General features: G+C 34.0%; 3 protein-coding genes across 3 annotated transcripts in view; all 3 read left to right on the plus strand.

The window, feature by feature from the left end:
- The first annotated feature begins 723 nt into the window (after positions 1–723).
- On the plus strand, positions 724–3,971 carry LOC127787555 (uncharacterized). The gene is made up of 4 exons (XM_052315615.1): positions 724–880; positions 1,001–1,252; positions 2,782–2,994; positions 3,511–3,971. Exons 1-4 carry the CDS (start codon positions 724–726, stop codon positions 3,969–3,971), a joined length of 1,083 nt encoding a protein of 360 aa, XP_052171575.1.
- A 488-nt stretch (positions 3,972–4,459) lies between these two features.
- LOC127814262 (rho-N domain-containing protein 1, chloroplastic) overlaps positions 4,460–14,727 on the plus strand; it is a 28,217-nt gene continuing 17,949 nt past the window's right edge. The window contains exon 1 of the mRNA XM_052355660.1: positions 4,460–4,543. The gene's annotated coding sequence lies outside the window, so the exon portion shown is untranslated. The remainder of the gene's footprint in view (positions 4,544–14,727) is intronic.
- Positions 9,610–14,727, plus strand: part of LOC127814260 (protein arginine N-methyltransferase 1.5) — a 107,984-nt gene continuing 102,866 nt past the window's right edge. The window contains exon 1 of the mRNA XM_052355659.1: positions 9,610–9,861. Coding sequence (XP_052211619.1) covers positions 9,802–9,861 — 60 coding nt within the window. The 5' untranslated portion in view covers positions 9,610–9,801. The remainder of the gene's footprint in view (positions 9,862–14,727) is intronic.

The raw sequence follows: 14,727 nt of genomic DNA on the forward strand, positions 1-14,727 counted from the left end.
AATTTGTTAGATTGTTTTTTAAGCAATTTACTTGAGTCTTGAGTATAAGAGTTACTTGAGACCTCTTCAAAATTTTATTTGTTTTTATTTGCTTACTTCTATTTGATATAAATGAATTGTTAATTGGAATTGATTTTTGAAACTATGTTAATTTTTTATTTAAATTTAATGTCAACAGTTATGGAAAGATATTTCAAAAGGACAGTTCCATTTTCTATTGAAGATCAAAATATTAATAGAAAGAAATCTAATATTGTTCGGAATCAAAGTGAAACTGATGTTATCCGACAAGAAATTGATATTTGCGTGGAAAGTAATGTTGCCCAGGATCAAAGTGAAATTCACGATGAAGGAGATATTCAGGTTGAAATGGATGTTCAGGATGAAGATATTTAAAATAAAATTGATGTTACTCAACTTCCTATAGATCCTGGACTACAAATTTCAATTATGGAATACGATGTTAAAGTTTGAGATGAAATTCGAAGAGCATACATACAATTGGGTCCTTGTCAACCTCGTAAGCATAAATTTCCACAGACAAAAATTGGAAAATCATCACTGAGACGTTTTCAAGCTTATTGGTTTAATGATTTTCCTTCTTGGTTAGAATATAGCATAAAGAAAGATACAGCATTTTGTTTCTATTGTTATCTTTTTCAACCAAGTGTGGAACGAGGAGGTAGTGACACTTTTGTTGAGAAAGGATTTTCAAATTGGAAAATGAAAGAAAAACTTCAGGAGTACGTTGGAAGTCACAATAGTCCACACAATAAAGCTCGAATTAAATTTGAAGCCTTTATGAATCAAGAGAAAAATATTCGGGCAATTTTCTTGAAGCAATCACATCAAACACGAAATGACTACCGGATTCGTTTGGGTGCATCAATAGATTGTGTTCGATTTCTTTTATGACAGGGACTTGCATTTTGTGGACATGATGAATCTGAAGATTCAAATAATCAAGGGAATTTTCTCTAATTGTTACACTTTTTGGCAGATCATAATGATGAGATCAAGGCTGTTACTTTCAAGAATACTCTTGAAAATCTTAAACTAACATCACCTGATATTCAAAAAGATATTGTAAGTGCTGCTGCTTTTGAAACAATAAATGTCATTATTAACGAGATTGGTGATGAGTTATTTTCTATTCTAGTTGATGAATCTCATGATATCTCAATTAAGGAACAAATGTCTATTGTTTTGCGTTATGTGAACAAGAAGGGATGTGTAGTTGAACATTTTGTAGGTATAGAGCATGTTTCAAGTACCACGGCTCTCTCACTTAAGGATGCTATTGATAATTTGTTTTCTAGATACAAATCACTACAAGAAAAATCGATTTTAGTGACGGAAAAATCCGTCACTAAAAACAGAAAATCCGTCACTAAATTTTTAGTAATGGGGTAAAAATCTGTCACAAAAAAGAGTGTCACTAATTTTTAGTGACGGGGTTGAGCAATCCCGTCACAGATCTGTGACGGGCAAGTTTTCCCGTCGCAGATTTGTGACGGGTCACCCGTCGCAGATCTGTGACGGGACATCTTTCCCGTCACAGATCATTTTAAATAATAAAAAAAATAAAAAATAAAAAATTAAAATTAATTTTAAAATAAAATAAAACAAATATTTATCTAATTTATAATATTAATTCCAAATATTTGAATTGAAATTTTATTTCTTCTTTTTATTGTTTTATTTTAGATAAAAATCTTAAAATGTATTAGTGTGCTTTACATATTTTATAAAAACAAAATAATATTTTTCTTAAATACTATTTTAATTTTTAGTCTTTAATTACCTGCATATTTGAATTAAAATAATTATCTAATTTATTTCATATGTTAGTTTTAAATATTTGAATTGAAATTTTATTTATTATTTTTAATATTTTATGTCAAATAGAATTTTTTGTATTTTTTAATGTGTATATTTTATTTATAACAATAAAAGTAAACTGTATTACATTTAAAAGTAAACTATTAAAAATTACAGTATTACATCAACATTTCCTACATATTTTATTTAAAATTACAGTATTATATTTTAATTAAAAGTAAAAAAAATAATTAAAAATAAAAAAACACAAATAACCATTAAACTAAACTAAAATAAAATAACTACAACTAAACTAACACAAAATAATCATTAAACTAAACTAACACAAAATAATTAAAACTAAACAACACAAAATAATTACCTCATTGACTGAAAGAGTGGCGGCAATGGCACCGGAGCAGTAACAATACTGGTAGGAGACAACAACTACAGAAAAATCAAGAGAACCAATGAGGGAATAGAGAAATGGCGTCGGAATAGAGGAAGGGGGCAAGAAAAAGTGAGAACCAGAGAGGGGAAGAGGGAGAATGGCTGTTCGGGAGGGGGTTTTAAACTTAAATTAGTGACGGGCCTGCCATGCTCGTCACTGATCAGTGACGGGCATGGCAGTCCCGTCACTGATCAGTGACGGGCAAGGCACACCCGTCACTAATCAGTGATGGGCATTGCAGTCCCATCACTAAATTTTCTGCCATGTTTTTTGTGATGGATTTCCGTCACTAAACCCGTCACAAATTAGTGACGGGTCGGCCCCCGTCACAAATTCCGTCACTAAATTATGATTTTCTTGTAGTGAATTGAGTATATCTAATTTGAGAGGTCAAGGTTGTGATGGGGCTAGCAATATGCAAGGTGAGTTTAATGGTCTCAAAGCACTTATTTTAAAGGAGAACCCAAGTGCTTTTTATATTTATTGTTTTACTCATCAACTTTAACTAGCTCTTGTAGCTGTGGCAAACAAGCATGTAGAGATTGAAGCATTCTTTGATTTGGTTGATAGGGTTGTGAATGTTGTTGGAGGACCAGCTAAACGGTGTGATCTTCTTAGGGAAAAACAAAGGCTCCAAATTCTTGAAGCACTCAATCATGGTGAAATATCAAATGGACGGGGCCTTAATCAACAAACTATTCTTAAGCGTTCTGGTGATACACGTTAGGGCTCTCACTATAGTTCTTTATTGAACTTGATTCACATGTTTTCACCTACAATTGATGTCCTTGAACTGATTGCTAATGATGTTCCAAGTTCTGGAAAAAGAGGTAAAGCACATAATATGTTGAGTTTGATAATAACATTTGACTTTACATTTAGTCTACATCTTATGAAAAAGATTTTAGGATTGTCAAATGCACTACAAAAAAAATATCAAGATATTGTCAATGCCATGAGATTGGTGAAAATTTATAAAGAACACCTTCAAGCAATGAGAGACAATGGATGGGATTCTTTTTTGGAAATAGTTTATTTTTTCTATCAGAAATACAGTATTGATGTTCCCAACATGGATGATATGTATATACCTCCAGGTCGTTCATGGCGTAATACTCCATAAATGACAAATTTACATCACTTCCGGATGAATTTCTTTTATGCAGTTATTGATATGTAACTTCAAGAGTTGAATGGTCGTTTTTCTGACGTAAATAGTGACTTGTGCATTTGTGTAGCATGTTTGTGTCCAGATGATTCATTCTCTGCTTTTGACAAGAACAAATTAATTCGACTTGGTGAGTATTATCCTGAAGATTTTTCACCAATAGATCTCTTGGCGCTTGATGATATACTTGAAACATATGTTATTGATATGCATACTCACAAGAATTTTGAAGGGCTACAGGGCCTTAGTGATCTTGCACGGAAGTTGGTAGCAATGAAGAAAAATGATGTGTATCCATTAGTTTACAAACTTGTGACACTAGCATTAATTCTTCCTGTTGCTACTGCTACAGTAGAAAGAGTATTTTCTGCCATGAAGATTGTCAAGACCCGACTACGCAATCGAATTGGAGATCAATTGTTGAATGACAGTTTAGTTATGTATATTGAAAATGATATATTTAGTAAAATTGATAATGATGTCATTATGCGACGTTATCAAAATATGAAAACGCGTCGGGAACAATTGTAATAGTTTATCATAAATTTTTTTGAATATTATATTATTTTAAATTTTCTTTTGCTATTTAATTTTTGCCCACCCAGATAAAAATTCTTGGCTCCGCCACTGATGATAAGGATGAATGTTGTATATATTTCAACCCTTCCGATTCATTATTTTTTAATCAAGTAAGAGAGTTTTTCTGCTTGTTTCAATATGGATATGTGTTGAGCACATGATCATGCACGCATATCCATATACTAGGGTTCACATTAACGCATGCATCCTATGTGTGAGCATGAAGCTCGTAGTGTGCGCTCACATCTAGCCACATATGGTGAGACATGATGACACAGTCAATGGGGTAGCCTACAGAATTCCATAATGTCGAATCTGACTTACATTCAAGGAAAAGTACACAAGCGTTCTAGTGCTAGGCACTAGAGATGGTTAGGCACTGACTCGGACAGTATTAGGACATCTTTATTTTGTATTTTGGTACCATCATTGTGACATCTATTTTCGTCTATTGTAGGTCTGAACCCTCTAGTATACTTTCAGGCTCCACCTCAATTTTCGACTTGACATTCCTTGTACCCCAGGCAAGTAGAAAAGATATGCTATTATAACTTTATGTTTTGCATCATATACTACTGTCATTTTAAATGATTCACCATCTGTTTACCTGCATTTTATGTGGACTGAAATGCTCTTTTGTTTGTAACGTCATAAAAATATTTTCATCATACTTGGAGAGATACTGTTGCATTTCTGTCTGATTGCTTACAATACCTATCTGTATATTCTTAGTCATAGGACTATGACCCCTGGGGTATAACTCTGACATATAGTGGGATAGGTTGACCATAACACTAACGTTCATAGAATCATAGTATGTTGGTATGATATGATACTGTGGACCTTGACGTGGCATGACCTCTGTACATGTCGTTAGGGCTTTGCTCAACTATCTATGATTCTCTAGGCGGTAAACCACATGCAACAAAACTATTTTTAGGATAGAACCACTCACCTTTTGTACAAAACTCAAAACACCTCGAATATCGTGCCCAACCTCAAGATTCGTGCCAGGCCTCGATAATCTCACAAATACTCAATTTTGAGTCTCTATGATCCCTAGATATCATATTTATATGAAAGAATATCAATATCTATTTTTTCATAATTTTCTTCCTTTTTTTCCCTTTATAATTTCAAAATAAATATCTCCTCAAGTATTTTTCTCAAATTTTTAACACCATAATTCATAAAATAATTTTTCAAAAAGATTAAAATTAATTTCTGAAAAAAACCCATACCTCATGCACCTAGCGCGTGCATTGCTCGTAATGATCAGCGTGTGTACCACAGACGCCTGTCATTTTCTTCAGCTCCAGCTACCCACGATTACTCCGATGGTTGATTTGACCTCACCCCCTTGAAGCATTCTTCAAGTCGATCTTGATGGCAACCTCCTTGGCCGAAAAACATCACTGGAAAGCCCTTGATCGATCGGTTACAAGTCCGGCTCCGGTGTCTTCCCCAACTTTTCGGCCACCTCTCGAAATAGTTTTAAACCAACATGAAACCTCACCAAAATCCCCAGAATCTCTCCCCATACACCAAGGAATAAAAACTCCTTATCCATTTCCTTTGAATCTCTCTCAAACTCACGAATTAAACTCAAGTTTTGAATGAAAAACCCCTCAGCCATACTCGATTATTTATAGCCAATTCTTGGTCGAAATCCATCAAATCTCAAGTTTACTTAACCCTTAAGTCTCAAATCTAGCCACTAAGTGGCTCGAGCATACTTAAATCATGAGAATATCCCTTCGATTTTTTGGCCAAATATTCGGTCAACTTTAGCATTAAAATCCATCCCATCCACAGTCGATATTGGCTAATGGCCACCACAAAACGAGTCATCATGGCCTAGAGGCTATTCTAGAGCCCTTATGCAAGCTTTCCGACAGCAGCATGTGGCTGGTTGCGGTGACAGTACGACCCGCGGTTGGTCAACCATGGTAGGTTTCACACCTGCAGTTTCAAAAATTGCAATTTAACCTCTCATCTTTTTCCTTTTGCATTTCAACTCTTTCCTTGAAGCTTCTGAATTTTCCAACTATTCCATTAAGACCCATAGGTTCTAAACTTTTCATTTCACCCCAAAAAATTCAAGGGTAAAATTCAAGAATAACCCTTGAATTTTTCTCAACTTTTCATTTCACCCTCAAACTTATACATGATATGATAGTAAATATATTATCCTAAAAATGGTTCTATCTCTTATCGGTTCAGTTTGAGTAGGTCAACTAAACTGAACTTTTGTTCTCTTTTAAAAATAACACTGTTGACAACCTCTTGCCACTAGGGTACCACACTATTGTTGTTATCGCTAGACCAGTTCAGCAATGACTATTTCATTACTACTAGAAGCTTTTGAATCATGTATTTCTCTATCTCTTATTTCTGATGCCTTGCTCATGATCTTAAAAATTAAAGAAAATCCTTCAATTTGTAGTTCATACAAAATATGTTTATATTTATATATGATCAAATTTTTGCTTAATTTTCCTCAAAATCTTCAATTCCTGATTCGTCTAATCTTTGATTGCTTCCAATCAAGTTTGAAATTTCAATTGTAAAGATTTATGGTAAAACTGGGAAGTTATAGTAATTATTTTTGGCAGTGAGTGTGAAATTATGTGGGTTCTTTTTGTCATTTTAGTCTCCGAATTTCTTTCTTGTCGGTGATTGGAAACATGCGTTGGAATCATGGAGTTGGTTCTCTTCCATGCCATCTATGGGCCTTGTAAATAGGCTTGTGCCTATTTGAAACCAATGATAACGCGTAGCTAAATACATGAAATTGATACCCAAAATTGAAAAATACATACTTAAATTATATTTAAACTAATTATTATTATAAAATTAAATTAGAATTGACCTCAAGAAACCTAACAATTAAAATGGTAGTTAGATGTTATAAATTTTGTGGAGATGATTTTACTATTTTTTGGGAATATAGTTATAATAATATATTTTAAGTTCACGATTTTATTTATTGAATATTATTGTAAATAAGTTATGACTTAAGGATATTTAATAAAGGAACATGTATATTAAAATTAATAATTTATAAACTATTATTATATATATATAATTGTTAATTACAATTATACTTATTGTTAATATTATTTTTTAATAACTGAACCATGTCCATGTCCATTTTCCTCAATTTTTATTTGTGTGTTGTTGGATGTGATTTAAGGATTTTTTTTTTTTTTAGATTAACCTAAGTGTGCACAATTCAACTTTTGTTTCACTTTTGATGTTTTACAATATCTCTACAATTGAATCGGTAGTTTTTTTATTCTTCGATCCATTAATTCTCAAATTCCCCTCATTTTAGATCCACTTTAATCTTTAAATTCACTCTTAAACATGACTTAAACTTTAATTTTAAAAATAAGCATGTAATAATTAGAATTACATACACATATTTTCTTTTTCTCTCTCTTTCTATATATAATATACATATCAAGAGCATTTGGGTTTTAATTGAAACCTAGGTGTGAGGGTTCGGTGACAACAATTTTCTTACAATTTTTTAATTTCATCAATAATGATATTCTAGAATGAAGGTTTTTTCTCTATTTATCTTTTTTTTTTTATCTATAAGTCTATATCAAAGATTTGAATTTGGAATCATTGCTAACCACCACTAGTATTATTATTATTATTATTATTATTAATTATAAGAATATTTTAGGATTTTTGATAAAATTAATTTTTGTTACTTAATGGAATCATGTGATATACTATAACTAACCTTAAAGGGAAGTTGGCCATTTTCAAAAGTAAAGGGGTAACCATTGCAAATTATGCAAACAACAAAGATGGTTGGTGAAATTTACTGAGTTTTAATAGGATAAAAATGTTCTTATTATTTTATTTCTCCTTTCACTTCTTTCTTCATATATGGCAAACTAGTCAATATCTAGCTGAGAGTTGGCCCAACGAAGTTGGGGGTCTTAGGCAAAAAAAATTGTCTAGACTTTTTCAAAAGTATTAATTTTTTTTTTATAAAAAAACAACTAATACATATTTTTACATTAACATTTTATCATTTTATTAAATAAAAAAATTAAAATTAAATCATCTACAAAGTATAATAATCTTTTAACGATAATAAATTTTCAACTAAAATATAACGGATGTGACCTTCAAATAAGCGACGTCGCTATCTGATGCCTTGGTCATGGCATTAGGATGCGCCTGCAGTTGTGCTGCTGCGGGCTCGGCTCATCGGCGGGAGGTTGCTTCGCTGCTAGGGGCGGCAACTCCCACTCCACTTGTGAGTCCAGCTTCTTCAGTAGCACCACAGCGATTGTGTCACTTTCCGGCTAGCAGGAACTAATTGTCTACTGTCGTCAGGTACTTCATGTAGTAGCTCTTCAGGCAAATAATACTAAAGTGAAGCTTGAAGGAAGGATGAAACAAACTGCAAATAGTGATTGTGTTGTGTCGTTGTGTGGATTTGTGGAGTGATTGTGCGCACAAGAGAGAAAGAGAGAAGAGGGAAGAGGGAAAAATTGGAAAGGAAAAGTGAGTTTTTTGGGAAATTGTGATGATGAGAATTGGGATTGGGCCAGTAATGGTTAAAAATTGAAAAATAAAGAAGGGAAAATAAAAAAATTTATTATTAAAATATATATAAATTTTTAAAATGAGGGGTCTTCTAATATTTGAGGTCATATGCGTCGCATAAATGGCTTTAGGGTTGGGCCGGCCCTGATTTAGCTTTTTGTTGCTTTTTCTATCTCTTTCAAGTTCAATGACAATTTAGCTAGAGAAATAAAAAGTGAAATCAATAAATTTTCAAATTCTGTTCAATTTATCACATGGAAGAAAATGATAAAGGAAGGGAAGAGACAATGTGAGAATATTTTTATTATATTAATAATTTGAACAATAATAAGAAAGAAATATAATAAGAGTTGTAAAATCATATAATTATTATTATTTCTCCAATAGTAAGAGTAAGTTGCTAAATTTCATGAATTATAAAGTGTAGTTTATCGTAGAATAAATGAGATTTGAATTTTTATACAAATATTAATGTTAGTTTTGCATGCCCAAATTGTACTTTTTCATTAATTTTGGTTCCATCCAATTTTATTCAATTTGGGAGACATAAAAACAAAAGTTCAATATAAAATAATGAAGATCTACACGCAAATAAATTATTAAGATTTGTTTGATAGTATAAGAAATATATAAAAAATATCTTATCAAAGAAATTAAATTTCAGGTTTGTTGCTTGACACAATATATTTTTCATAAAATTAAATTCATGGTACAACCATTAAAACATCATTTGACCTATTTTTCATAGAAAATTCTATTTAATGGAGGAGTAATTTTTATTTTTCATATAAATTAAAAAATATTTTTTTTACTGTATCAAATATACCTTTAATTATTTTTCTCTATATATAATGTCAACGTCATAGTTAGTAAAAAGATTAGCTTGTTCGCAATGAAGTACAACAATTTAATGCAAGAAGCTGCGGAATTTGGCTTGGAAAGAGCTTATTTTGACCTGGCAATAGTGTCTTTACCCCCGAGCTTGGGACTCCAAAACCCTACTAAAGCCTCCATCCGCCCAAATTGCCCCCTCTCATTGCCAGTCTAAATCCCTAAAACCCTACCCTCCCGCTGCTCTCCCCGAGACTCTTCTCCCTTCTCTGTTTAAGGTGAGGAAACCGAGTGGGAGAACGAAGATCCGCTAGGAGAGAGGGGAGACAAAAGCGATTCGCGGTACAGCGGAGTGGAGACGGAGTTCAACGATGATATGCCCCAGATTCTCTCTTTTAACATCGATGGTGGCTTCGATTTCGTCGTCTCTCCCTTGGTCGGTCCACCTTCCTTATTACACGCATTTATGTGTCAATGTGTATAGAATATATGCGTATTCTGAAATGCATTCATTTCTTTGACAGGGTGTATTACTTTATTTTTGTCCTGCTTTTACATTTAGATCAAGTGTACTTTTTCTGGCGATTTATTAATTTTTGCTACCGATTTATGGCCGTGGTTTGTGTAGATGGTCAGCAAGCAAGCAAGCAAGCGAACTTTTAGCTTGTGCAAACTAGTTTTTTATTTTTTATTATTTTATTGGAGCAGTATTATGCCCGAATCAGGCATATTTTCAGCCGATTCTAGGTTTTCCACAAATGCGCTTTATTTTTCACTTTCGCGAAGTTATTAGCCACGGCGATGTTAGGGCTTGCTTGGGTTTGATAAATGGTTGAAACCTGTTTAGTTTGGTAGAAATGCTCAAAAAAGTGTGTATGCTATTATGATGGAAGGCTAACAACAAGCATATAACACCACCTGAATTACTTCTTTCCTTTAGAGTAAATCACCAATGGAACACTATAATAGTAAATCGAAGAATTAAATCAAACAGCCACATGCACAAGAACACCAATATTTATGTGGAAAACCCCTTAATGAGAAAGCAAAAACCACAGGACCAAAGTTGACTTCAAAATTCCACAAAACTGAACAAAATACAATGAGTCTTCCTTAGGCCAAGCCAGAGGCAAACAACATCTCAAATCATCAACAAGTATTGTGAACGGCCTTTTCTTGTAGTACAACAATTTCAATAGCCATTACTAACAATGGTGGAAACCAAAACAAGAGAAAAAATTGGAGAAATCCCACAAAAAATATCAATGTCAAGCATGAAAAATCCACTATAGAAATTACCAACTGGAGATCACACCATCCACAATGTAGAGCCATATGTCCTTAACAAGACTACAAAATTTTGAGCCAATCAAAGAACAAGTTGCCACATGCTTCAAGAGATCAAGAACACTACTCAACACACAAACACCTTCCTTGTTTCTATCTCTAACACTTCTTGTTAGTCCCAATGGTACAACCCAAGGTCTTAATGGTAACAAAACAACTTGAGTTACTGATGATGTTACTTGAGTGATTAACAAAGGGATAACATTTCAAGTCACATTTGCATACTTAAGTGGAAGATTGCATTGGACGAGCAAAAAAGTTACATCAAAGAAGTAGGGCCCAAAATATTTTGGTTGTGTGAATTATTGAGCTTAAATGTCAATTTTCAAACTTCTCATTTTAAAATCTTTTCAAAGGCATCATTCATCATGAATGTAAACGACATATTTTTTCAAATGAATATTGTCTTGTCACTCTAAGGAAGATTAAGTGATCTTCAAAAACAAATCCATGAAAGAATGGTTTTTTCTTTCAAACAATTTAATTATTGTCTTAAGGAAAATTTTGAAAAACAAGAGATTTATCCTACTATGTTTGAACTTAGTCAACTAAATTTTGAAATTGCCTGGACAATTTTAACTTGGGGTAGGTTAGTAGACTAAGTTGTAAAACTTAGTTGATTGAGTTTGCTTAAATGTCTCTGAGTAAGGGGTTGCTTAGAAGAAAATAAAAATACTCTAGTAAACTGAGTTTGTTACTCAAACGACTAGGTACAGGTAGAATACAATAGGCCTTTGGAAACCAAGCAATTCAGTCGCCTTAGTTAAGACTTGGATGTTTGAGTATTTCTAGAAAGGTTTCTTGCTTACTTTTTCAAAGTTCAAATGGTCACGTTTTGAAACTCTATGAATAAGGCCTGTGGCAGAGCATTGTGGGGGTAGGGGGGGTCTATGATACATTCCTATAACCTTTTCATATATAATAATAATACAAATTTTCTGTTGTACTTAGGACCACCACACACACAGCCTACTATCCCTTCAAGAACTCACCGATTACACCCCCAAATGTTAAGACACACAGCACTCGAAAGAAAGCACAAGAACAGGAACACAAAACAGCAACAAACCACACAAGAAACACAAGATCTTATCTTGGTTCAGTCTAAGAAGTGAGACCTACATCCAGACTGCCTTGGGCACCATGAAAACTCCACTATCTTGAATCCTTACAACGATTACATGCACTAGAAAATATCTCTCCTTCCCATTGTCTAAAACCCTAGACTATACAGAGATGAACACCCCAAGAGAGCATACAAAATCACCCTTCTCTCGGCCTAGCACATACTCGCTCAATCCTCTCAAGACATCCCAAAGCTTTCATGATATTTCCGAGCCCTCCTAGCCCCTATTTATAAACCATAAGGGTGAGCAAGTTAGTTACAACCAATTGACCATCCTGACCGAATTAAACAACTTTTGGTCAGCTTGAACAAATTAACAACCTCTCAGTACATTAGAGAAATATGCTAATAGATTTACTAACAGAAAAAACTAAGTACAGAAACTAATCTAAGACAAATGACTTCACAATTCTCCACCCATTTGATTTAGATTCACTGCACTCCTGCACTTTAGCTTCCTACACCCTTGCTCCATCTTCAATTCTGATCTGGAACAATGTTCAGCAACTTGATGTGTTGCTGAAGTTTAGAAACTGGAACAACCTTAGTAAATATATCTGTAGCATTATGCTCACCTGCAACTTTGGTTAATTCAACAAGTTTATTTTCAATTATATCCCTAATAAAGTGGTATCGAATGTCTATGTGTTTTGTCCTCTTATGGTGAGCCTGATTCTTTGATAAATGTATGGTACTTTGACTATCACACATCAAAGTGACTTTTATATCTGAAACAAGTCTTGGATAGATTGAAGACTTGAATGATTTTAATTAAACTCACGTGAGGGTTTATATAGAGCTTAGAATCCTATTCTTTCTCCAAGAAAATAGGAGAAGATTTAGAATATCTATCTCCTAAAAAATAGGAAAGCTATCTCCTAAAACTTAGGGATTAAATCCAGCTTTGTAACAAGATTTTACACTATATAAATTTAACATTATCTACTCTAATTTTATCTATATCTACTAGATTCCTTCTTCAGCTGAAAGTCTTCTTGTCTTCGGCTTCTTAATTTCGTCCAACACTCCCCCTCAAGCTGGTGAATAGATGCACGTCATTCCCAGCTTGCCAATTAATTCTTCAAAGCTTGGTCTTGCAACAATCGTTGTGAGAACATCGACTATCTGGTTCTTTGTAGGAATATAGAACAAACTGATCCCTCCTTCTTCTATCTCCCTCTTTATAAAACTTCAGTCTATCCTCACGTGCTTCATCCGATCATGTTGTACTGGATTCTTTACAATGCTGATAGCTGATTTGCTATCACTATAAACCTTGGTTGGTTGAGTTAAGGGTATCCCTAAATCTTCCATCAGTCTTTCCAACCAAATTACTTCACAAATTCCATGAGCTATGGCTCTAAATTCGACTTCAGCACTGCTGTGAGCCACCATTGATTATTTTTTGCTCCTCCACGTGACCACATTCCCCCATAACTTAGTTCAATAGTATGAGGTTGACCTGCTATCCTCACAAGATCCTGCCCAGTCAGCATCCACAAAGCCTTCTATTCCTCTTTCATTGGTTTTTCGGAATAATAGGCCCTTTCCAAGTGTTCCTTTTAAATACCTAAGAACATGAAACACTGCTTGTAAATGTTTTTGAGTAGGAGAATGAATATACTGACTTACCACATTAACTACATAGGCTATGTCGGGTCTTGTTAGAGACAGATATACGAGCCTTCCAACCAATCGTTGGTACCTTTCCTTGTCTACCGGAATATCCTTTCCTTCCTCATCATTTTTCCAGCCCTTCTCTAAGGGAGTTCCAGCTGGCTTGCATCCCATCATACCTGTATCCTTTAGTAAATCTAAAGTGTACTTTCGTTGTGAGATGAAAAGACCTTCCTTGCTCCTAGCAACCTCCATTCCTAGGAAGTACCTCATGATTCCTAGGTCTTTAACCTCAAATTCTGCCCTTAATTGCTGTTTTAAGCTCTCAATTTCCTGCAAATCATCTCCTGTCACAATAATATCATCAATGTACACAATTAATATAACTTTCATTCCTCTTGCTGTATGTTTTATAAACAAGGTATGATCAGGTTGCCCTTGCTTATAGCCTACCCAGTTTAGAATCATACTAAACTTTTTGAACCATGCTCGTGGGGATTGTTTAAGTTCATATAAGGACTTCTTCAGCTTGCATATTGTATCATTACCAGCACCTTGTTCAAAACCAGGGGGCATCTTCATGTAAATATCCTCATCCAAGTCACCATTTAAAAAGGCATTTTTAATGTCAAATTGAAACAGGGGCCAGTCCAATTAACAGCAATAGAGATTAATACCCGAATGGAGTTAAGCTTTGCCACTAGAGCAAAGGTTTCTTCATAGTCAATCCCATAGGTTTGTGTGAAGCCTTGGGCTACCAACCTGGCTTTGTATTGTTCCACACTTCCATCAGCATTATGTTTCACTGAAAAAACCCATTTGCATCCTATTATTTTCTGGCTAGCAGGTAATGTAACAACATCCCAAGTATTATTTTTTATAAGAGCATCCATTTCCTCCATAACCGCATTCTTCCATTTGGGATCACTCATAGCTTCTTGAACATTTTTTGGGACTTGGATGCTGTCAATTTGTGCCACAAAACCTTTGAATTGGGGAGACAATTTAAAATAAGTCAGATGATTAATCATGGGGTACTTTACACATGATCTTACCCCCTTTCTTAGAGCAATTGGCATAGCCCAATCAAGATCATCTTGGTCAGTGGCTGGCTGATTAGTTTCTTGACCAGCTTCTGGAAGTGATGACTGGCAATGTTTAGGCTGAGGACGTCTTGAGTACACCAATAAAGGATCATCAGCCCTTAAGCCG

This window comes from Diospyros lotus, chromosome 12, assembly GCF_014633365.1.
Source record: "Diospyros lotus cultivar Yz01 chromosome 12, ASM1463336v1, whole genome shotgun sequence".
NCBI lineage: Eukaryota > Viridiplantae > Streptophyta > Magnoliopsida > Ericales > Ebenaceae > Diospyros > Diospyros lotus.